Consider the following 21157-nt stretch of genomic DNA (forward strand, 5'->3'; position numbering starts at 1 on the left):
TCCAATACAGTAATTTTGCTTGGAAGAGCCCATAGCTCAGTGATAGTAGATCACATGGTGTGCATGCAGAAGGTCTCAGATTCAATCCTATCATTAAAATGATCCCAGGTATTACTGCTGGGAAATAATATCTGTTTGAGGCTTTGTAGAACAAATGCTAGTTGAAGTAGACAATACTAGTCTAAACAGACCAAAGGTGTAATCATGTTGCTCCTCCCTGGTCTTTATTTTACTCCTGTGCCATGCAGAGGAAAACCAATCTGTTAAGTATAGAAAGAATATAGACAGATGAGATTTCACTTCCAATTTATTGCAGTGGAACTCTGGTATTTTTGGAAGACTTTTGCAAGTTCCAGTTTAAGTAGTTTACCAGTTTTATTAGGCAACACATATTTAAATATAGTAAAAAGATTAAGAGCTGTTTGTTAGTCTCAGATTATTAACCAAATCCTAGTTTTCTTTCAGGTAGATGTTGGAGATATAGTTTTAATTAAAGGCACAGAATATATACCTGCTGATACTGTACTACTCTCATCAAGGTAGAGAATACCCATCAACGCTTCTGGTGTAGAGGCTGGTTTCTCTACCCTTGCATTGACTTTATAAATGCTTCAAGGAAATAAAGAATAAACAGAAGCGCCTTTTACCTCTATTCCCAGTTTGGTTCAAAGTACTGAAATACTGCATTACTGAAATTATTGATTTACAAGCTAAACAAAATTAACTTACAATGACTGGATAAAGGCCTTTATAGGACAGAGGCTTCCAATCAGTCTGATGCTATTTACACAAAAAGTAGTTTAATACTTAAAGTTATTTAGAAGACCAGAAAGCATGCCATTGGGGGTATTCTGAGGTGATTGTTTTCACACATGAAAAACATCCAGTTTCTTCATAACATCAGCATGCCAAATATTACATTTAATATTTGAAAGATTTAATCATGGAGGTTGTTTATCTTTATTTCCTTGAAAAACTTTATTTACAAGTCCAGATCAAATATTTAGAGGATGCACTTTTTTCAAAATCTATTATACCATATCATTATATGAACTTTTAATAACCTTAAAAGAAGATTTTTAAAGATGTTAAGTGAACAATCTGTCATAATGTTTACTTGTTTTTTGTTGTTGTTTTTGTTAAAATGAGGCATCTATTATTTATACTTTGCAGTATGAATTGGCTTGTAAGGCCAGTATATATATTACCATATTTGCTCGGCTTACTGTCTTAATGGCCGTTCTTTTTTCAATACAAGTCTCAGTGTTTTGGGGCTGCAGTTCTAAGGTGCGGGGCAAAGGAATCAAAGGCCTCATCCAGAGCCCTGCTGTGTTCTCACTGGCAGGATAGAAGTGAGAACATCCATTTGCTGGATTTTTTCCTCTCCCAGTAATTCTAGTATGAGGGAAAGTGATGAGAAAAGTCTAGACTCAGACAGCCACCCTTACTTTGGAACTCCCTGACTACTGGCATCAGGCAGGCAGCTTCACTGTAAAAGGTAAAGATAAAGGGACCCCTGACCATTAGATCCAGTTGTGGCTGACTCTGGGGTTGTGGCGCTCATCTCACTTTACTGGCCGAGGGAGCCGGCGTACAGCTTCCGGGTCATGTGGCCAGCATGACTAAGCCGCTTCTGGCAAACCAGAGCCGCACACGGAAACGCCTTTTACCTTCCCGCTGAAGCGGTACCTATTTATCTACTTGCACTTTGACGTGCTTTCAAACTGTTAGGTTGGCAGGAGCAGGGACCGAGCGATGGGAGCTCACCCTGTTGCAGGGATTCGAACCGCTGACCTTCTGATTGGCAAGTCCTAGGCTCTGCGGTTTAACCCACAGCGCCACCCGTGTCCCTTAGCTTCACTGTATTATACACTAAAAACACTTTTGTTTAGCCAAGCCTATCCAGATATATAGAAGCTGTCATGTGTTTTAATCTGGTTTCAGTTTATTGTTGTTTTTAATTATTATTTTTTAATCAATTCTGGTGCCGGACTGTGCCTAGCAGACAACCAATTTTGGATTTACTATCCTTTAATAAGTGGACAGTCATTGTTCCACCATTCTTCCATTTGATGCTTGTATTAGGAGATAGCTTTTATTGATTGGCCTTGCCAACTAGCCCAATAAATAGAGAAGAGGTTCTTCTGGTACCCATCCCACATCTCATGCAATAGAAGAATTGCTTTATGTTTTGTTTCTTAATGGATATTTTTAAAGAAAAAAGCTGCAGAGGAAATAACTACTTCAGGCACCATTCTAAACTGGAAGCGTGTTTGCTTTAATTGAACATGAATCCTGCTCATTTTTAAAAAGCCGATGCCCAGAATTTTGGCAACATTATTATTATAATTATTCTCCTCATGTCCTATTCCATTGCTAAAAGAAGGTGTTAATTTCAATATAAAATCAATTCTTAGGAGAGATCAAGCGGGAGTTTTTATTTTTACATTTAGTGTTCATTTTAATTTCTTGAGAAAATGTGGGAATACTTTTCTGGGAACCTTGGAGAACCATGGATTCCAGTAGTAATGGAGGAATCCTCCAGAAGTTACTCCAGAAGCATCCATAGCCTTTCCCCATAATATAATTCTCAGAGCTACAGTATCATGAGTTTGCCACTGCATATCTTAAATAACCAGATGCTTACATTTTAACTATTCTAAGGGTTGTTGTTTTTCCCTTAAGAGTTTGTACCTAAATATATATATTTATTAAATAATATTTTAATTCTGATATGTCTATATCATTACCATATTTTCCTGGATCCTATTAAAATAGATTTTGAAAAAAAAGCCATCAAGCATTTATTAACATACTTTGTATAGTAATTTCCAACTTTTTGTCTCTTTTTGTCTTTTGTCCGTTTGATTTCCTGCCCTTTACTTGTTGTGTTATAATCATTTTTAAAATTTTAAATTGGGATATGTAGGTTGCAGTAGGGGAAATAGTGAAAGTCACCAATGGGGAACACCTCCCAGCTGATCTCATCAGTCTGTCTTCAAGGTTAGAATGAACCAGTTTCAGAACAAATGTGTATGTGGGTCCTCTTAGGCCAAAGCAGTGTTTCTGCCATCAACCATTTACATATTAATTGTGTACAGAAATTGAATTCTAGAAATAATGCAGCATTCGTATGAAATAGGAGAGCAAGAGAGGTTTACCTGGGCTTAAGTAAAAGGACTATTTTAGCTTGAGTTCTTAAAGACTATTAAGACTGCAACCCTTTCCATGTTTACTGTGGTATATACCCCATTTGAATAAGTGGGTCATACTTCTGAGTTAACATGCATAGGATTGCAGTAACAAACACAAATGCAAGCATATTTGAACATCCAGAATTTGCTTTTCTTGCCTTCCTGTTACGTGTGTAATTACACCATACTTAATAATGCTATATTATAAAAGAAACTGTTTCTTTGAAATGGTTCAATGTGCAGCTGCCTGTATTGAAATTAGTTAAATCTTTACATCATTAAATACATTCTTTTTAAAGTTTTAACTAATGTCCATATTTATATTCTAAAGAACCTGCTTTCAGTAATTTTATATAACACTCAAAAATTAGCAATTATTGTACTTGAGCTTTTATAGTGGACCCTCAATACAAACGTAAATGTTGCACATTTTGTACTGCATGCAGTTAGCAAATAGTCATATTTTTCTTTGTAGAAATATTGCACGATACTTGGTATACTTCAGCTTTTGAAAGTCTTTGTGCTGTGATTGCATCTTATTTTGATTTCACTAATCAAAATCCAATCTGATGTCTCTAGTGGAGCATGTGTCCTTTCTTTTTAATGTTTGTCCTGCCTTGTTTATTTTCAAAGTCCATACAAAATATGCAGCCCCATGTTATGCATGTTAACTCAGAAGTAAGCCCACTGACATCCATGGGACTTACTCTGTGAATAGGATTACAGCCTTACTTTGTATTTATAAAAACACATGAAGTACGGCAGAATGTAAATATGTATCAACTAATTAGTATAGTGGAATAGTCTAAATTCTAATCAGTATTCAGTCATTTACACTTAAAGAAAAGAAGGCCAGAAGATAGTGAGAAGGGAGGTGAGGACAGGTGACCTCACCTAGGCCCGAAGTCACCCCCCACCAAAGCAGACTCAAAGCTTCTCAGAGCTTTTCAAAATCATTTTCTCAGCAGCTAAGCATCAGAAACATTTTGCTTGCTGTAACTAAAAAGATTGTAACAAAGGTAGGGAACACAGTCCATTGTTTCTCAGGCCTTTCTGATGCCTTCTGGCCTTGCTAAAGAACCACATTGCAACTTACTTTCTGTCCGGGAACTATGCCAGAACAAGAGATTGAAACATATCTGAACACTCTGAAACCCCTTTCCTGGGAAGGGTGCCAAGAGTCCCAATAGTCCCAAGACAGCTTTCTGTTCATGCTCAGAGGGACTCCTGTGGGAGGAGAAAGGGGGAGGGATCTGGAATGGGTATATATGCTTGTGCACATGACTGTGAATTTGGTGCATGCTTTTTGTGACTTATCACACTTGCTCCTTCTACCAGTTCATGGATGGTAGAAATAAAAGCCTTTTCTCCGAAACTATTCCTTGAGTGTCTGTTGACTCCCACTTCCCTTTCCCAGGCGCAATATTTTTCCCACCCGAGGGCAAAGCCTCATAAGGCTACAATAGCTCAATATCAAATTGAGAAATGTGGTGTGGAAACATTTTGTAATTCAACTAAAGGTTGGCACCAATCACACTGCTAAAGAGGATATTCCACAAAAGACCCTCTTCGGTGTCACCATATAATTCACTTCCTTTAATGATGAGGCATAGAGAAAAGCCCCATTGGAGCAGCTTAAGATATGGCCAGGCTAGTATAGGTTCATTCAAGTAATTGGTCCCCAAGCCGTTTGAAGCTTGTCTTTCAGAATCAGATTAATAAGAATATTTCTTTATTAACTGGTTGATTTTAAAAGACTTCTAAACCGCTTATCATTTAGGAATTGCAAAGTGGTGTGCTATATAGTAAATTTATACAATAATAGTAAATATAATAGTAAATTGGAAACAAAATAAAATACAATTTCCACAGTTACCAGCAATATACACCCAATAGTCAGGAAATGCTTTGGGGAACTGAAAGGTCTTCAGCATACATTGAAAGCATAGGATAGGCAGTGCATCTGGAATAATGGTTCTGCTTCTGTCAGGTTTTTTTCCATATGTGCTTCATGTTGCATAAATTCAAAGTGCAAAAGTTTGGCTATCTCTGCAGAGTGCTTTATTGTTTTGTGGTATGTGATTCTGCAGATTGTAGTATTAGCATGGTGTCAAATATGTTTATTTGGCTAGCATTCTTTGCTTAATATTTTTCTAAGAATCTCTTAAGATCTGGAATATTTTCTCTACTTAAAGTATAAGGCAGTATGATCACTGATCAACTTTGTGTGGCTTACTATATATAGATTAGTATCAAAGCTCATACTTTGATAATCATATTCTACAAATGTGAATGGCTGATTATAAATATAATTTGAAAATAACATACTAAAGAATGGATATAACTTTTAAAGTGATCAACTCACAAAAATGAATCTTTTCCCCCCTCTAAGTGAACCACAAGCTATGTGCTACATTGAAACATCAAATTTAGATGGCGAAACCAATCTAAAAATACGACAGGTAAGTTGATGTCCATCAATTAAAAATGTTTATGTTGCCATAAAGTATTGCTTCTGTCGTCACTAATGGATAGTGAATGGGAGATAAGATATATGAACGAACTGCCATTCAGGACCAGAGGTCTGCATACAATTCTTCTGGACTGCATAATGCCAAATGTTTGGGTATCAAGTGTTCTTGTTGTCTCCATTTGAGCAAAACAGGGGGACAGATTTCAGTACCACCCTCCAATTATCTACGCCGCAAAAACTGGGACTGGGAAAATTGTATTGTGGAACAGCACATGTACCCCCAGCTATAAGACGCTTATAGTTTATCCACCAGCTGTTGACAGTGTGGTAAAGGGATTGTTACTTTCAATCCCATATTTTAAACCATACCACTCCTTTGCAAATTGGGTTGTAACTTGCTAATATTTTAGTAATGAAAGGTTAACACATAAATGTGTGTTAAGTAGAAGTTGGGTTTCAATATAAAGTTTGCGTCTTTGGAAGCTTTGGGGTGTGAGCTCTTGCCAGCTGCCCTGGTGCTTTTGCAGGTGAGCAGAACACCTGCAAACAGAAGTCTTTTACGGCAATATTTGTGTCACTCACTGTTAGTAATCAGTGTGAGAAGGAGTAACAGTCACACAAACCAGCAATTGTAACTCCAGGGCACACACGCATACACATATACAGTGGTACCTTGGGTTAAGTACTTAATTCGTTCCGGAGGTCCATACTTAACCTGAAACTGTTCTTAAGCTGAAGCACCACTTTAGCTAATGGGGCCTCCCACTGCTGCTGCGCCGCCAGAGCACGATTTCTGTTCTCATCCTGAAGCAAAGTTCTTAACCTGGAGCATTATTTCTGGGTTAGCGGAGTCTGTAACCTGAAGCATATGTAACCCGAGGTACCACTGTACTCTGAGAAATAAATAACTTGTTACATCTCCAGATTGAGGGTTAGCATTTCCGGGGAACCTGATGCTGATGACATGTTTTTCAAAAAGCATGAAGAAAGGTTGCCAGAAAGCTACCATAGTTACTGTCACTGTTTAATTAGGAATGTTTTGGTGTTCGCCTAACGAATCTTATTGTCTCAGGCTTGTATCTAATATTTGTGAATATTTAGATAGGCACTTGTGACAGATTTTTTCAGAATGCAAGTAGGAAAACATAGTAGTGTGAGCAACTCTGGTTCAGTAACATATATTACTGAATACATTAATACGTTGTATTAATAGAATTTAACTCTGTGTGCTCTCTAAAGAACTCGCTGTTAAACCAAAAACAGTTTCATTTGAGCCAAATTACTGAAAACTGTAAGAAATATTCAAGGTAACAATGTTCAGATTATTCGGGCACAATTTAGCCACAAATTTCATAGCTGGCAACTTAAATTTTAATATTTCAAGAGGACTTCATCAGTAAAAATAAGATTGGAAACCATCTGTTCTGTCAAATGCTGGATTAATGCTATAGGAATGAACTCTGTGCATCCACGGTAACTTCCTTTTTTGTTTGCAGCAAAGCATAGGTTCTTGTTATATCAAAGATTGTAAGATATCAAAGATCTCTGGTTTTCAAACAGTATTTTGAAGCTGATTTGTAATCCTGGTTTGGAGGAACAAAGACAAGCCGTTGTTTTTCTTCATTAGCTGTAACAGCAAATATAGCTCTTCATGCATTCTCTAGTCATGCTGCTAAAACAAGTGAGTAGGACAGTACAGTTGTTCTGTGTTGATATAGGACATTGCCCCAGACTAAGAAAGCAAATATTGCTGTGTTCAATGTTTTCTGTATTGATTTGGTTATAGTGTTCCATAAAAATTTGTTGATTCAGGGTTTGCCATTGACATCGGATATCAAGGACATTGACAGCTTGATGAGACTTTCAGGAAGAATTGAATGTGAAAGTCCTAACAGACATCTTTATGACTTTGTGGGAAATATCAGATTAGATGCGCATGGGTATGTAACCATCTAAGTATCTTTTCATCATGCCATTAAAAACCTGTAGAGAATATAAATGATATAAATGTATAAATGATATAAGAATATAAATGATATAAGAATATAAATGATATACCGCCCCCATCATTCAGCCCAGCCACTGAGATCCAGTGCCGAGGGCCTTCTGGCGGTTCCCTCATTGCGAGAAGTGAGATTACAGGGAACCAGGCAGAGGGCCTTCTTGATAGTAGTGCCCGCCCTGTGGAACGCCCTCCCATCAGGTGTCAAGGAAATAAGCAGCTATCCTATTTTTAAAAGACATCTGAAGGCAGCCCTGTTTAGGGAAGTTTTAAATATTTAATGCTGTATTGTTTTTAACACTCGATTAGGAGCCGCCCAGAGTGGCTGGGGAAACTCAGCCAGATGGGCGGGGGTATAAATAATAAATTATTATTATTATTATAAGTGAATTTTTTTACAGATAATAAGCAAACATCAAGTGTTAAGTTATATATACTTTATGAATACATAGAAGAGGTATGAGTCTTCACAAGGCTCTGTGCTTTCATGGAGAACAAGCTGCTTATCATATGCAGCTGAATTACAAACCCTTTGAAGTAAATTAAATATTCTGGTTCCCCTTTATACACTTTAGCCAAAGGAGCTCTCTTAACTCATTTAGGCTCCACCTTCAGGGCTGGGAAAGCAGGGCTGAAAACGTTACTTCTTGCTGGCTATAAGCTACCCACCAGCCTTGCAGATTATCTTCCTACCTGAGACAGAGAAGGATGTTTTCTGCAGAACTCAGTGCTTTGTTTCAAACTTTTTAAAAATAAATAAATAAGTGATTCTAGGAGAGGCTGAGACACATTTTGAGAAACTGTATGCTAGGCAGATTCCTTTTCCAGCTTCTTTTCCTTGTCTCACCTGTGAAGAGCATCTTCTTTTACCTTATCAGCTCTTTTCTATTTCACAGCATTTATATGCTGCTTGATCATAATAAAACCTCTAAACCATTTAGAAAAACTAGGATGTGAAAGTTGCCACGAGAGAGAATGTTGGATAAAATGGTCCAAGCTAGTACCCTTAGAGTACTCAATGTGATCTTTTTCTTGGCTAGCAGGCTGCCTTATGTTCATTAGAGTTATTTACATAGCATCTTCCAGCAGGGCAGCAGATCTCTGCTTGGAGAGGTTTGCATTGTGTAGGTTTTTTGGAGAACTTGAAGATGGTTTTACCTTGCAGTGGAAGTTAGACTGCAACTTTGTGCTCCTAAGAGTTTAGTGTGGATATGAAGCTGCTTGTGCCTGTTGTGTGTGTGTGTGTGTGTGTGTGTGTGTGTGTGTGTCATCCGCATAATGTTCTCTTCATCCAACTAGCAGCCCACACTTCCCCACCCCATTAAATATAGATTGTTCAAATCAAGATGATCCAATAATAGAAGTAAACCCAGTATAAAATTCCATGTTACTTAGATGTGGATTCCTTGAAGTGTATTGCCTTTTTCTTTTTACACTTTTCTTCTAAGCGTTCTCCAGCATAGAATGCTTTTTCAAACCAATGGAGAAGGAACATACAATTTATTTCTAACTCCTTATTTTTCCATTACTATATTGTGATGTCTCAGGTTGATAATGTCAGAAATTGAAATAAAATAGACATTAGTTGGTATTTCCCCAAGTGGGTATTTTACTTAAAACTCAACCTAAGTCAATGTTTATTTTATTATTTTTAGCACTGTTCCACTGGGTCCTGATCAAATTCTTCTGCGTGGAGCTCAGCTAAGAAATACACAATGGGTTCATGGTATAGTTGTCTATACAGGGCACGATACCAAACTCATGCAGGTTTGTCTTATACTTATGAATAATATTTATTTTTGGTTTGGATATTCTAATTCATGGGTACTACCTGTACCAATTTCAAACTGTACATTTATGAGAAAGCTAAACACAAGTAGCAAGGACCATGGTCCTGTAGCATAGGGTTATACCTAAAATGTAATTACTGCCTATAGTGCAGTGCTGTTGAAGCTCAGTAAACTAAAGACCAATCCATCACAAATCACAGGAGTTGTATATGTAGAACTGTGGTACAAGCTAATGTTGTAGACTTTATAGTGTTGGTCACCAATCCTATTTGGAAAATACACCGTATTTTTCTGTGTATAAGCCTAGGGTTTTTTCCTTTAAAAATAATGTCCAAAATTTGGGTGTGTCTTATACATGGATAGATCTCCTCCCCCCATTTTCTTAAATTGGAGTCCCGAAAAATAGGGGGCATCTTATACATGGGGGCGTCTCATAGACGGAAAAATACGGTAATTGCATTAATTAAAACATGTGAAAGGAGTTCTTGATTTGCTAGTTATAAATTAATGGTTAATTTCATGTGTGTCATAGCAAAAAAATGCTTTCCTGTTCTTGTATGCCTTCATTAGAAAGTACTGTATAGGGCCTAGGCAAAATGTTGTTTCATGGTGTAAAAACTGGTAATCACACTTATGGGATGGGCAACACATATGATTGTCTTTGATTTCCAATACTATCTAGTGGGGGGAAATCACATGCATATGTCTTCTCATATTTATGAACTCTTTTTATTCCATCCACAGAACTCAACAAGCCCTCCTCTTAAACTATCCAACGTTGAAAGAATTACAAATATTCAAATTCTGTTTCTGTTCTGCATTCTCATTGCAATGTCTTTGGTTTGTTCCATTGGTTCAGCTATATGGAATAAAAAACATGAGGAGCGGGACTGGTATATCAGTTTAAACTGTGAGTACAGTGATAGTTAAATTAGCTTGTGTTCATAAAATAAGGTAAATGTGTTATATCGTTAAGGTACAGTTTTGTTCATATAGAATAAGGGTTTTTACATCAAAATGTGTATATAAAATATACTTGCACTCACTGCTAGAAATTAACAAGAGAAAAGTTTTGTTCAGGACCAAATTATGATATGGGAAATGTCTGATTACATTTCATGTATCTGCTTTCTTTCGGGTTAAAAAGCAGCAGGTATGGAGGAGAAGCTTTATTCCTTTACACTCATGCCATGGTCCTTGTGAAAGGTGTGTCCCCAAGCTATTTGCTGTTGGAGGGAAGACCCAGAGAATACTTCCAGGTGCAACCTTGTTTGTCACACTAACCTTAGGGAATATTGCTGGGCAGCCATGTGGGTGTCTGAGGCAATGTGTCTCTTCCCCTTTACCCCTGAGCTGATTTCCTCCCAGAGAATATAACAGGGATGATTTTGTTGGGACTATAGATACCACAGGTTGAACTTGGTTTATCATTTTTTTTCTTTTCAAACCTTAAACTTTCAAAATGCCACCTGAGAAATGAACTTTTGGCATTACTGCTGTTAATTTCCTAAACTATAAACATATTCTTATTATCTTTCTTTCTTTCTTTTTAAACAGATGGTGGCGCTAATAATTTTGGACTGAATTTCCTGACCTTTATCATTCTTTTCAACAATCTCATTCCAATTAGCCTGTTAGTTACACTAGAAGTGGTTAAATTTATTCAAGCATATTTCATAAACTGGGTAAATACAAGCAATTTTTGTGCTATTTGCAGAGCTTTGATAAGTGCTTTCAATAATAAATGTTATATATGTCTTCCCTTTGCTATGAAAGGGAGGCTTTATTAAAGTAATGCAAACTTAATTACAAGATTAAATGTTTTTTATAAAATTTAAAGTTTGCAACATCATGCACCTTTTCATATATAATTTCATAGGCTTTAAATTCTATGGATTGTTGAAATCCCTTTCAACCCAGCATTGTGAATCAGTTTTCTGAGTTTGCAGCCTAAAGGAACTTGCATAGTCCTAGTACCACCTGATACACCATACTAATATGGAATCTGAGGCCAGATTGTGCATTTTGTGCAAAGGAAGCACATGCTGCCCCAGGGTCCACCTGTGAGATTTTATTTTGCCCATAGAAACTTCAGAAACAAGTGCAATAGTAATGGCATTCAGATAACTCCTCCACACATATACTGAACGTGTGGAAGGAAAACTGTGCCCTCAACTTGTCCCTGGCCCCAACATTTGTTCATTGAGTGGTATCTTGGTAAGAGCTATATGCCAGCATTCAACTAAACCCACAAAGTTTGGTGGCCTACCTGGGAACATGATGATGTCAGGGGTGGGGCCAGCAGGGGCAGTTCCACTTCCTCCTTCGTTTGCTATATGCAGTGTGGGAGATGAACAGCCCTTACATGCTGAGCACAGCTGATAAGTGAATAACACTATGCAGTATACTGCATCTACAATAAGATTTAGATCCAAATAAACATGCAGCTACTTCCACATGCCCAAGGGTGTTTGGATTTGCCTTTCTAAACAGAATGGAGTTTCAAAGCAGTTTTTAATTGGGCAAGACAGTATGTCATTTGAAGGGGGGAAATTAACAAGGGATCCAGAGAGCTAACTTTGACACTCGGGGACTCCTTTCTTGCATCTTGAAACCGTTGGTTCGAGTCCTACCCTCCAGGGCAGGAGAAAACAAGCATGCTCCCTCCTCCATGTGACAGCCCTTAAGATATTTGAAGGTGGTTATCATATCACCTCTCATTCTCTTTTCTGGGCTAAACATACCCAGCTCCATGTTAAGCTTGTGGTCCACCAAGACCCATGGATCCTTTTCACATGTATTACTGGCAAATCAGGGGGGGGGCACCCTATATTTGTGCATCTGGTTCTTCCTGCCTAAGTGCAGAACCTTACATTTGTGCCTATTTAATTCATTTTGTTAGCTTGCACCCAGTTCTCCAATCCATTAAGTCATTTTGAATTCTGATTCTGTCTTCTGTGGCATTAACTACTCCTCCCAGTTTGGTGTCATCTGCAAATTTGATGAGCATGCCCTCAATTCCTTCATCCAAGTCATTTATAAAGACATTAAACAACAACGGGCCCAGGACAAAACCCTGCGGCACCTGACTTGTCACTTTTTTCCAGGATTACGAGGAACCATTGATGAGTACTCTTTGGGTTGGTCAGTCAACCAGCTACAAATCCACTTAACAGTTATCTCATTCAACCCACATTTTACCAGCTTCCTCGCAAGAATATCATGGGGGACTTTGTCAAAAGCCTTACTGAACAATATACACTATGTCCACAGCATTTTTCTGATCCACCAAGTTTGTAATTCCATCAAAAAAAGAAATCAGATTGGTCTGGCATGACTTATTTTTGAGAAACCCAAGGTTTTGAGAAACCTTAGTAATCAAAGCATACTTTTCTAAATGCTTACAGACCAACTGTTGAATTATATGTTCTAGGTTCTAGGAATTATATGTTCTAGGTCCTAGTTACCTGGGTCTTCCTTTCCCCCCTTTTTGAAGATGGGGACATTTGGCCTCCTCCAGTCTGTCGGGACCTCACCTGTCCTCCAAGAATTCTTAAAGATAATAGAGAAAGGCTCTGAAATTACATCCTCAAGCTCCTTTAGTACCCTTGGATGCAGCTCATCAGGCCCTGGAGATTTGAATTCATTTAAAGTGTTCCCTTACTACCTCTTTTCCTATCTTGGGCTGCAGCTCCCTCCTTACATCATTCTGTTATCAGGGTGGACATCACTTTCCTTTTGGGTGACGACAGAGACAAAGTAGGTGTTGAGTAGTTCCGCCTTTTCTTGGTCACCCAATAGCATTTCTCCATGTTCTCCATGCAGAGGACCTACCACTTGCTTGTTCTTTCTCTTACTTCGGACATAGCTGAAGAAACTTTCATTATTATTAACCTCTCTTGCAAGCCTGAGCTCATTCTGAGCTTTAGCCAGCCTGACTTTCCCCCTGCAACTGTTGGCTACTCCATTTCTTATGCATATCCAGTAGATTTTTTTTGCTAAATGAGATCAGCATACATACGGAATTCTGGATAACTGTATCTACATGAAATACGTCACACTGACAACAAGAAACATTATTTTCATGTAACAACATGAAATGGTGGGTTATCAGCTTTTTAAATGTTGCCTTTTCCTTTTGATAGGATATTGACATGCACTATGAACCTACAGACACTTCTGCCATGGCTCGCACATCCAATCTCAATGAAGAACTTGGGCAGGTATGTTGTCCCTCCTAACACTTAATGGTTTTGAAATTCATGGAAATTGGTTATTAAAAGTTTCCATGAAAAATTAATAGGTTCCTAGATTTCAATATTTTTCCTTAGAATTTTTTTGCTATATTTTGCTTTGAAACACCCTGAAACATTCCTCTGGTTTCTTACATCACCTATATTTATTATTAATAATAATGATTACCCACCTTTCACTCTTAAAGTCCCAGGGCAGGTTACAACCATTAAAACACAACGTTAAAAACAGTTTAAAACTACTTACAATTACAAACATAAGGTGGGTCCTAAAAATAAATATATCACATGGCAAAAACCAGGGTCAAGAGTTGTGTCTCCCCAACACCACCCCAATGTTGGTAAAGCAGTACCAATATTTGCCCTAGTCCTAAAGATTAGAGACACTTCATCTGAAGGCGTGGCCCAAAAGAGACACTTCACCCCATCCCTGTCCTGATTAGACGTCTCTATGCCCTCCTAAGAGAATGGAGAACTCTCTTGATAGAGGGTAGGGCTTTTTCAACCGTTATGTCAATAGATATTTAGTGAAGTGCGAATTCCACACAAAAACCCAGCAATCTATTGTTGTAGAACAGAGCTGGATTAAAAGGAGAGTTATGTGTTTTCTATCACATATGACTGGAAATCCATTGGGTAGTCTGAGCTTGTAGGCATGTAGGCTGCTGCAGAAAGTTACATCCATACTGAACAACTGGTAGCATTGGAGTTGAAACAGGAGTTCTGAGGGGACACAGTGATTAGAGGAACAAATGACAAACATTCCATCCAAACCAGCCAGTAATACTTCTTTTTGCTAAGGTGGTTTAGCATTTTCAACATTTATTATTTATACAGCATGTTAAAACATGAAGAGTTTTTAACAGTTGAGACATTAATAATAGGAATGTAGGTTTAATGAGAAGTCTTAATCAGCCTTATCATTTGTTTAGGTCAAATACATATTTTCTGACAAAACTGGCACCCTGACATGCAACGTAATGCAGTTTAAGAAGTGTACTATTGCAGGAATCGCTTATGGGTAAGTTTTTCCATAAATATAGTTGCATTTGTACTCTTTGCTGCTTTAGTGAAAATAGTTTTTATTATTTGGGGTTTCAATCAAGTCAGAATTTAAAACATCAATTCAAATTGGAATATATCTTTAGCAGTTAAAAGCAAAATGCAATTAAAAAGGCCAGAAACCTATGAATTACTATGATTTCAGCAATATTTTACTGGTTCTTAAGCAATTTAATAATACCTTCACTTTATAGCACATGAACAGACATCTGGATGTTTCATATATACATATTATACCTATGCAGAAATTATAATTGAGACTTTGAGCCGTTGGGTTAAGACACCTCATAGTAACCATAAGACTAATAAGTATCTTTAGAAGTCCTAGTTCAGAAAAGTAAAATAAAAAGGGTCTTTTGATTTTAAAATATTTCCTATTTAACTGCTAAAATGAATTGTTGTTGCATAATTGAGGACTGTGTAGGTCCTTGATGCTTCTTATGGAAGTACCTTTAGGCTTTTCAAGCAAAGTGGAATATTTTCAATTTAGGAAACCTGGCCATTGAGATCTGCAGTGAAATGTTGCAATGTTGAATGCTCTTATTTCGGGTTCAAGCCAGCCCGCAAACGATGCTCTCTTCCAATATATTTTCTTCCATTTCTTCTCATCAGCCCCTTGTCTTCTATTTATTCTGCTCTCTCCCCTCATCCGTGTCTCCTGAACATGATCCTTCCTCATTGAACTATTTCATGTGTTTGTGTCCCTCAGGAGTTTCTTTTCTTCCCTAAATATTTCTTTGTTGTTGTTGTTTTCCAAACCATTTTGGTTACATAAGGATACAAAGTTGGAGAGTTAGATGGCATAGGACAAGCCACTCCATCTCCAATGACTGCTATAGCTGGAATACACAGATATTTCTGTCTTGATGAGTTGAGTACAGTGGTACCTTGGTTCTCAAACGTAATCCATTCCGGAAGTCTGTTCCAAACCAAAAGCATTCCAAAACCAAGGTGCACTTTCCCATAAAAAGTAATGCAAAACAGATTAATCCATTGCAGACTTTAGAAATAACCCCTAAAACAGCAATTTAACATCAGTTTTACTATCTTACGAGACTATTAATCCATAAAATGAAAGCAATAAACAATGTACTGTACTATAAAATAAATAAAACAGTATTGTAGATAAAAATTAAAATTAAAACTTTTACTTACCTGCACTGATGATAGTTGTAGAGGGGAACTGGGGTTGCTTGTGCGTAAATTCCAAACTGCTCCAAGCTGGCTACGTAGCTGGACCTTTTCCCGGTTTGACAGCCCTAAAAACGCGACTGTCTCAATCACTGGCAGAATCCGTCAGTGGGCGTTTCCTAAACTTCCTCCAACATAAGAATTCCTTAACAGATAATCTCCTCCTCGCTTCTCTGTGCGGAAGCCTTCTGCGCAGAGTGGGTGTGCCCAGGGGTGGTCCTGCACTTTCCTCACTGGAAGAGTCTCGGAGCCTCCCCTCCAAAGTACTCTCAGCCCCTCCTTTCTTCCTGGTGTCACCTTGGTTTTCTTCCCCAGTGGAAGTTCTCTCTCTCTCCTTGCTGCTTCCCTCTCTGGCATCATTAGGGAGCCTTGGCGCTCCACTCGGCTCCGATGTCAGTTCCCTGACAATAGTCATTGTTTGGATGGGGGGCTTTTATCCATTTCCGCAGTCACGCAATCAATCTATCAATCAGTGGCTGCACTGGGTTCCATACAGTCACAAAAACAAATTAACTGAAAAAGCCTCAAAACAAAAAACACAAAATAAATAGCAAAAACAAAAGCACCAAATATAAGCTCCAAAATATCACCTCCGAACACTTCAATCAGAAACAGAAGGCTTGAATTACAACGGGGGGATGCAAATTAGCAGTGCAAGAGGAAACACGGGGACGCAAAACAGAGCACATTCAGCTTCCGAAAAAAAGTTTGAAAACCGGAACACCTGCTTCCAGTTTTGCAGCCTTCAGGTTCCAAGTTGTTCGTGAACTAAGCTGTTGGAAAACCAAGGTACCACTGTATATAATTGCAATTGATTACTGAATAACTGAGTGAAATGAAAAACGCTATTGGAGCTAAGTTATTTCAATTAGCTGTATATTTTGGTTAAGCAAATGCTTTTAGGCCTGCAGGGGAAAGGGTGGACAGGTTTGATTGAAAGAATCCTCTCATCTTCCACACTCCCTACAGCAGGGGTTGGGGATCATTTCCAGTTGAAGGGCCACTTTTTCTTCTGGACAGCCATCTGAGGGCCACATGCCAGCAGTGGGCAGGCTCAGGGGCAACACTGAGTGGAACAGTAAATGTAAATTTATTTCTGGTGTCATGCATAGGCTTATTTCTACACGTGCACAAATATCTGTCCTCCATGCCAGCAAGCAAGAGGCATTATCAGAGTTCCAGGATACATTTCAACCCAGAAAAGACATTCAGAATATGAAGTTTGGCCAGTGAGGGGTACAGCCTGGGAATTCTGAGGGCCACATAGAGAAGCCTGGAGGGTCCTCATTTGGCCTGCAGGCCTGCATATTCCCCACCCTGCCCTACAGCATCTTCACACCTTAAGACATCATACCTTACCTGGCATATTAAACTTTGTTAATGGAACTAACTAGATCTCAGCAGACTTCCACAGTGTGTTTCATATCACAATCCTTTTTGTTTTCTGTGTTCATTTTATTTTCATTTCCTTTTCATTAAATTCTCCTTTATGTGCCACCTGAACTTGATGCCTTTCAGAGCTATTTCCTATTTCTTTACCTCCTTTCTTTCCACACAGCCATTCTCCTGAATCAGAGGATTATGGCTATGCTACAGACGAGTGGTAAGCACTAACCTTCTTCTAGCGTTGGTTGTTTTTGCTTGGGTGAAAAGTGTAGAATGAAGGAATGATTAATCATGAGATAGATAGATAGATAGACAGACAGACAGACAGACAGACAGACAGACAGACAGACAGATACACACCACAAGCACTGCATGATGAATGCTCATTGTCATTTAACCTCTTGGGGGGGGGGGAATCAGAATAAATGCTCAATAAAGACTAGATGTAATAACTTCCAATCCTAACCTCCACATAAGCTTTGTAGAAGCAAATCACAATCAATAAATGGGTCACCTGGAGGATGAATATGAATGTGTATCTTTATTATTAACTATAGAACAACTTTTTAAATTACATAATAATAATTTAATAATAATTTATTATTTATACCTCGCCCATCTGGCTGGACTCCCCCAGCCACATAGTGAAATTGATAGTGTACATAAGTGGCACAATTCCTGACTCTGAAGGAGAGTACCTCTTAATGCAATGTCAAAGTTTGAATGCCACAGGTATCTCCCTGTTGAGGATATAGGCACTGGAAGCTTTGCTGGTCACACAAGTATTGGTTACACAGTAAAATGTATATTTTTCTCCAAACTTGTTAAATTTCTAAACACATAAATACCCTGAGCTTAGAGTTCCCTTGTTAGCAAAACATTCATAAATGCCATAGCCCAACAAAGTGAAATTCTTGCCTGATAGAAAACCTGGTTATAGCAGAAGTTGCTTTGCAACTTACACATGCAAGTCATGATTTGATGTTGTAGTTGCCAAGTTATTAATATGCATGGGTAAACTAGCAAAGTTGTAATTTGTTTATTATGTGTATTTGTATATCAAGATCCTATCTGGAACCCTCATATGGGCATTTCTTTTGTTGAAGTTAGCTGAACTACACAAACAATCACTCAAACGAAGAGTAATTAAAATTTCAGGATGCCTTAATAAATACAGATTGCATTCCTGAATTAGTTAATACTATATTAGTTGATACTAACACAGTGTAATCAAGCCCTGTGTCTGCTCTATAGCGTGTGGTCCTAGGATGTGTATTATTAAGAGATAAATTAAATGTTTGTATGCTTTCATTTTTCTTTTATTTCTTTTAGGCAAGGCTCACAACCTGGAGATGAAAAAATGTTCAGCGATTCATCATTACTGGAAAACCTCCAAAACAAACATGTAAGATATAGAAATAAATACTACGTTTTTATGAAGAAAAAACGGAAATTCAACAAAGCAAAAGGAGCATATCACAAACAGGAAACTTAATTCGTATTCCAGTCATCTGCACATGTACTTTCAATAAAGCCACATCGAATTAAATAAGATTTACTTACATAAGGGTCTAACTAAAAGTTCCAAGTAAATGTGTGTAAAACGCTGATGGCCACTTTTGTAAGAGGAGGATGTGGTTTGGAGCAAAGAACCAGTGATCAGAGGGGTAGCCTTTTCTACTACAAAAACCTATTCCCTTCACGGCTTTAGGTGCCCATCTACCCATACAATCAGGTTTAGGCTCCCATGCCTGCCTGTTATTTTCATGGAGGAAAGTTCTCATTCACTCCAGCAGGATATTCCCCCCCCCCACCCACCCACACATGTAGCAGGTTCAGGGGCTCCATTACACTGTCTCTTTGTGAAAAAGTGTCTTGAACTTAAAGACAAAACAGGTGACCAACACAAAGTGTATTTTGACCCTTCTGTTTCATTACCTTGATCCTTTCTCTCTTGCTGTCCACTTTTATTTAACTCCTTGCACATCCAGACATCTTCCCTTTAGATATTTAAATAGTACAGTGGTGCCTCGCTAGACGAAATTAATCCGTTCCGCGATTCTCTTCGTCTAGCGGTTTTTTCGTCTTGCGAAGCAAGCCCATTGACAGCTTAGCGGATTAGTGCTAGAGCTGTCAAGCGGCTTCCAGCGATCAGCTGTTAAGCGGCTTATCAGCGGAACAGCTGATAAGCGGCTTAGCGGCTTAGGAAAAGGGCAAAAAAAGCAAAAAAAAACCGCTGGGGGACGCAAGATTTTTTCGTCTTGTGAAGCAACCCCATAGGGAAATTCGTTTTGCGAAGCGCCTCCAAAACAGAAAAACCCTTTCGTCTAGCGGGTTTTTCGTCTTGCGAGGCGTTCGTCTTGCGGGGCACCACTGTATTTTAAAGTATCTCTTCTATCAAGTTCTTAAACCCTGAACTTGCCTTATCTTTTCCCTTTCCTTTCATTTGTGTCCCTTTCCTATTCCTTGTCTTTCTTAGATTTAAGCCTGCTTAGGGGTTTATTATGTTAAATTCAATTTATGTTCACATTCAATCTGTTATAATTATTCCAGTAGGAATCCTTTAACTGGTGCATCTTGGGAGCACTAGTCCCCTGTATTAGCTTGCTTGACTCTGTTTTCCTTGAATAGCAGAAATATACCATATGCCCTGAGAATATACTGTTTAAGACAATACACTGTTTAAGACAAGTCTGTGTCCCACTAATACCTTCCCATGTCTCCTTGTAGTTGACTGAAAATAAAACAAGTCTTGAGTCTGATAAAAAAATAATATACTCTCCACAGCAACGGTTTGAACTATTATTATATGCTTATAGCTTTAAATTTTGGAATGAGGCATAATTCATTTGTATTGTTTTATGTGTGTCTGTTTTAGCCAACTGCACCTATAATTTGTGAGTTTCTAACTATGATGGCAGTGTGTCATACAGCAGTTCCAGAAAGAGAGGATGATAAGATCATTTATCAAGCAGCTTCTCCAGGTAAGGTCATTGAAACCTGTGAAGAACGTTATACCCTTGTTGAGCAGATTGACTAAGTTGATCCCCCAAAGAAAGGCTTTACCAGGGACATTTTTTAAAAAAGTGACATAAAGTCAGCATATTATTAATGAGCAGGTTACGCTCCTCTATTGATCATAATGCATTTCTGTTGTAAACACGTAAGATCATAGTGGGGACTCACCTGGTAAATCACTAGAATAAAGGATTTTCTTAGGTACTTAATACCAGTGTTTTTCTTCTAGGAAAAGGTCCGGTACTGCTTACCCTTGAATACCCCCAGAAAAGAAACACTGCTAATTACAACTTGATTGTGTAAAGTTCGTACAACTGCAAGCAGAAGCATAGTGTAAGGGCACAAAAAATTAGTTTTTTGGGCTTCCCCGGCTGCAGGTGCTCCCCATCCTGCCCGCCTGCCTCACCTGAGCAGCCCGCCATACAGTAGCTGGGAGAGGATGGGCTCTTGCATCTCTCAGCCGTGCGGCATCCCCCACCAACAGGGGAAGCGAGCAGACAGCGCAACCAGTAGCAGTGGTGGCACCCACAAATATGACACCGCTGCTCCTCAGCTCCTTCCCACAGCAGGAGTGCTACATGGAGGCACCGGTTAGGGCAGAGGTAGGCAGCCTAAGGCCCGGGGGTCAGATGCGGCCCACTCGCCTTCTCAATCCGACCCATGGACGGTCCAGGAATCAGCGAGTTTTTACATGAGTAGAAAGTTTCACTTTATTTAAAATGCATTCCTGGGTTATTTGTGGGGCCTGCCTGGTGTTTTTACATGAGTAGAATGTGTGCTTTTATTTA

General features: G+C 38.5%; 1 protein-coding gene across 12 annotated transcripts in view; it reads left to right on the plus strand.

Moving 5' to 3' along the window:
- ATP8A1 (ATPase phospholipid transporting 8A1) overlaps positions 1 to 21157 on the plus strand; it is a 78817-nt gene that overhangs the window by 24133 nt on the left and 33527 nt on the right. For 3 of the 12 annotated variants that reach the window (XM_083754860.1, XM_083754861.1, XM_083754862.1), the window contains 10 exons: positions 5587 to 5656; positions 7480 to 7607; positions 9325 to 9436; positions 10204 to 10369; positions 11017 to 11144; positions 13605 to 13682; positions 14645 to 14733; positions 17524 to 17568; positions 18684 to 18756; positions 20230 to 20335. In XM_083754860.1, the coding sequence (XP_083610986.1) occupies positions 5587 to 5656; positions 7480 to 7607; positions 9325 to 9436; positions 10204 to 10369; positions 11017 to 11144; positions 13605 to 13682; positions 14645 to 14733; positions 17524 to 17568; positions 18684 to 18756; positions 20230 to 20335 (995 nt within the window). Of the gene's footprint in view, positions 1 to 465; positions 540 to 2929; positions 4057 to 4660; positions 5657 to 7479; positions 7608 to 9324; positions 9437 to 10203; positions 10370 to 11016; positions 11145 to 13604; positions 13683 to 14644; positions 14734 to 17523; positions 17569 to 18683; positions 18757 to 20229; positions 20336 to 21157 lie in introns of those variants that run through there. The other 9 variants (XM_083754857.1, XM_083754854.1, XM_083754853.1 and 6 more) reach the window with 6 other exon arrangements.

This window comes from Podarcis gaigeae, assembly GCF_964106915.1.
Source record: "Podarcis gaigeae genome assembly, chromosome: 9".
NCBI classification, from domain to species: Eukaryota; Metazoa; Chordata; class Lepidosauria; order Squamata; family Lacertidae; genus Podarcis; species Podarcis gaigeae.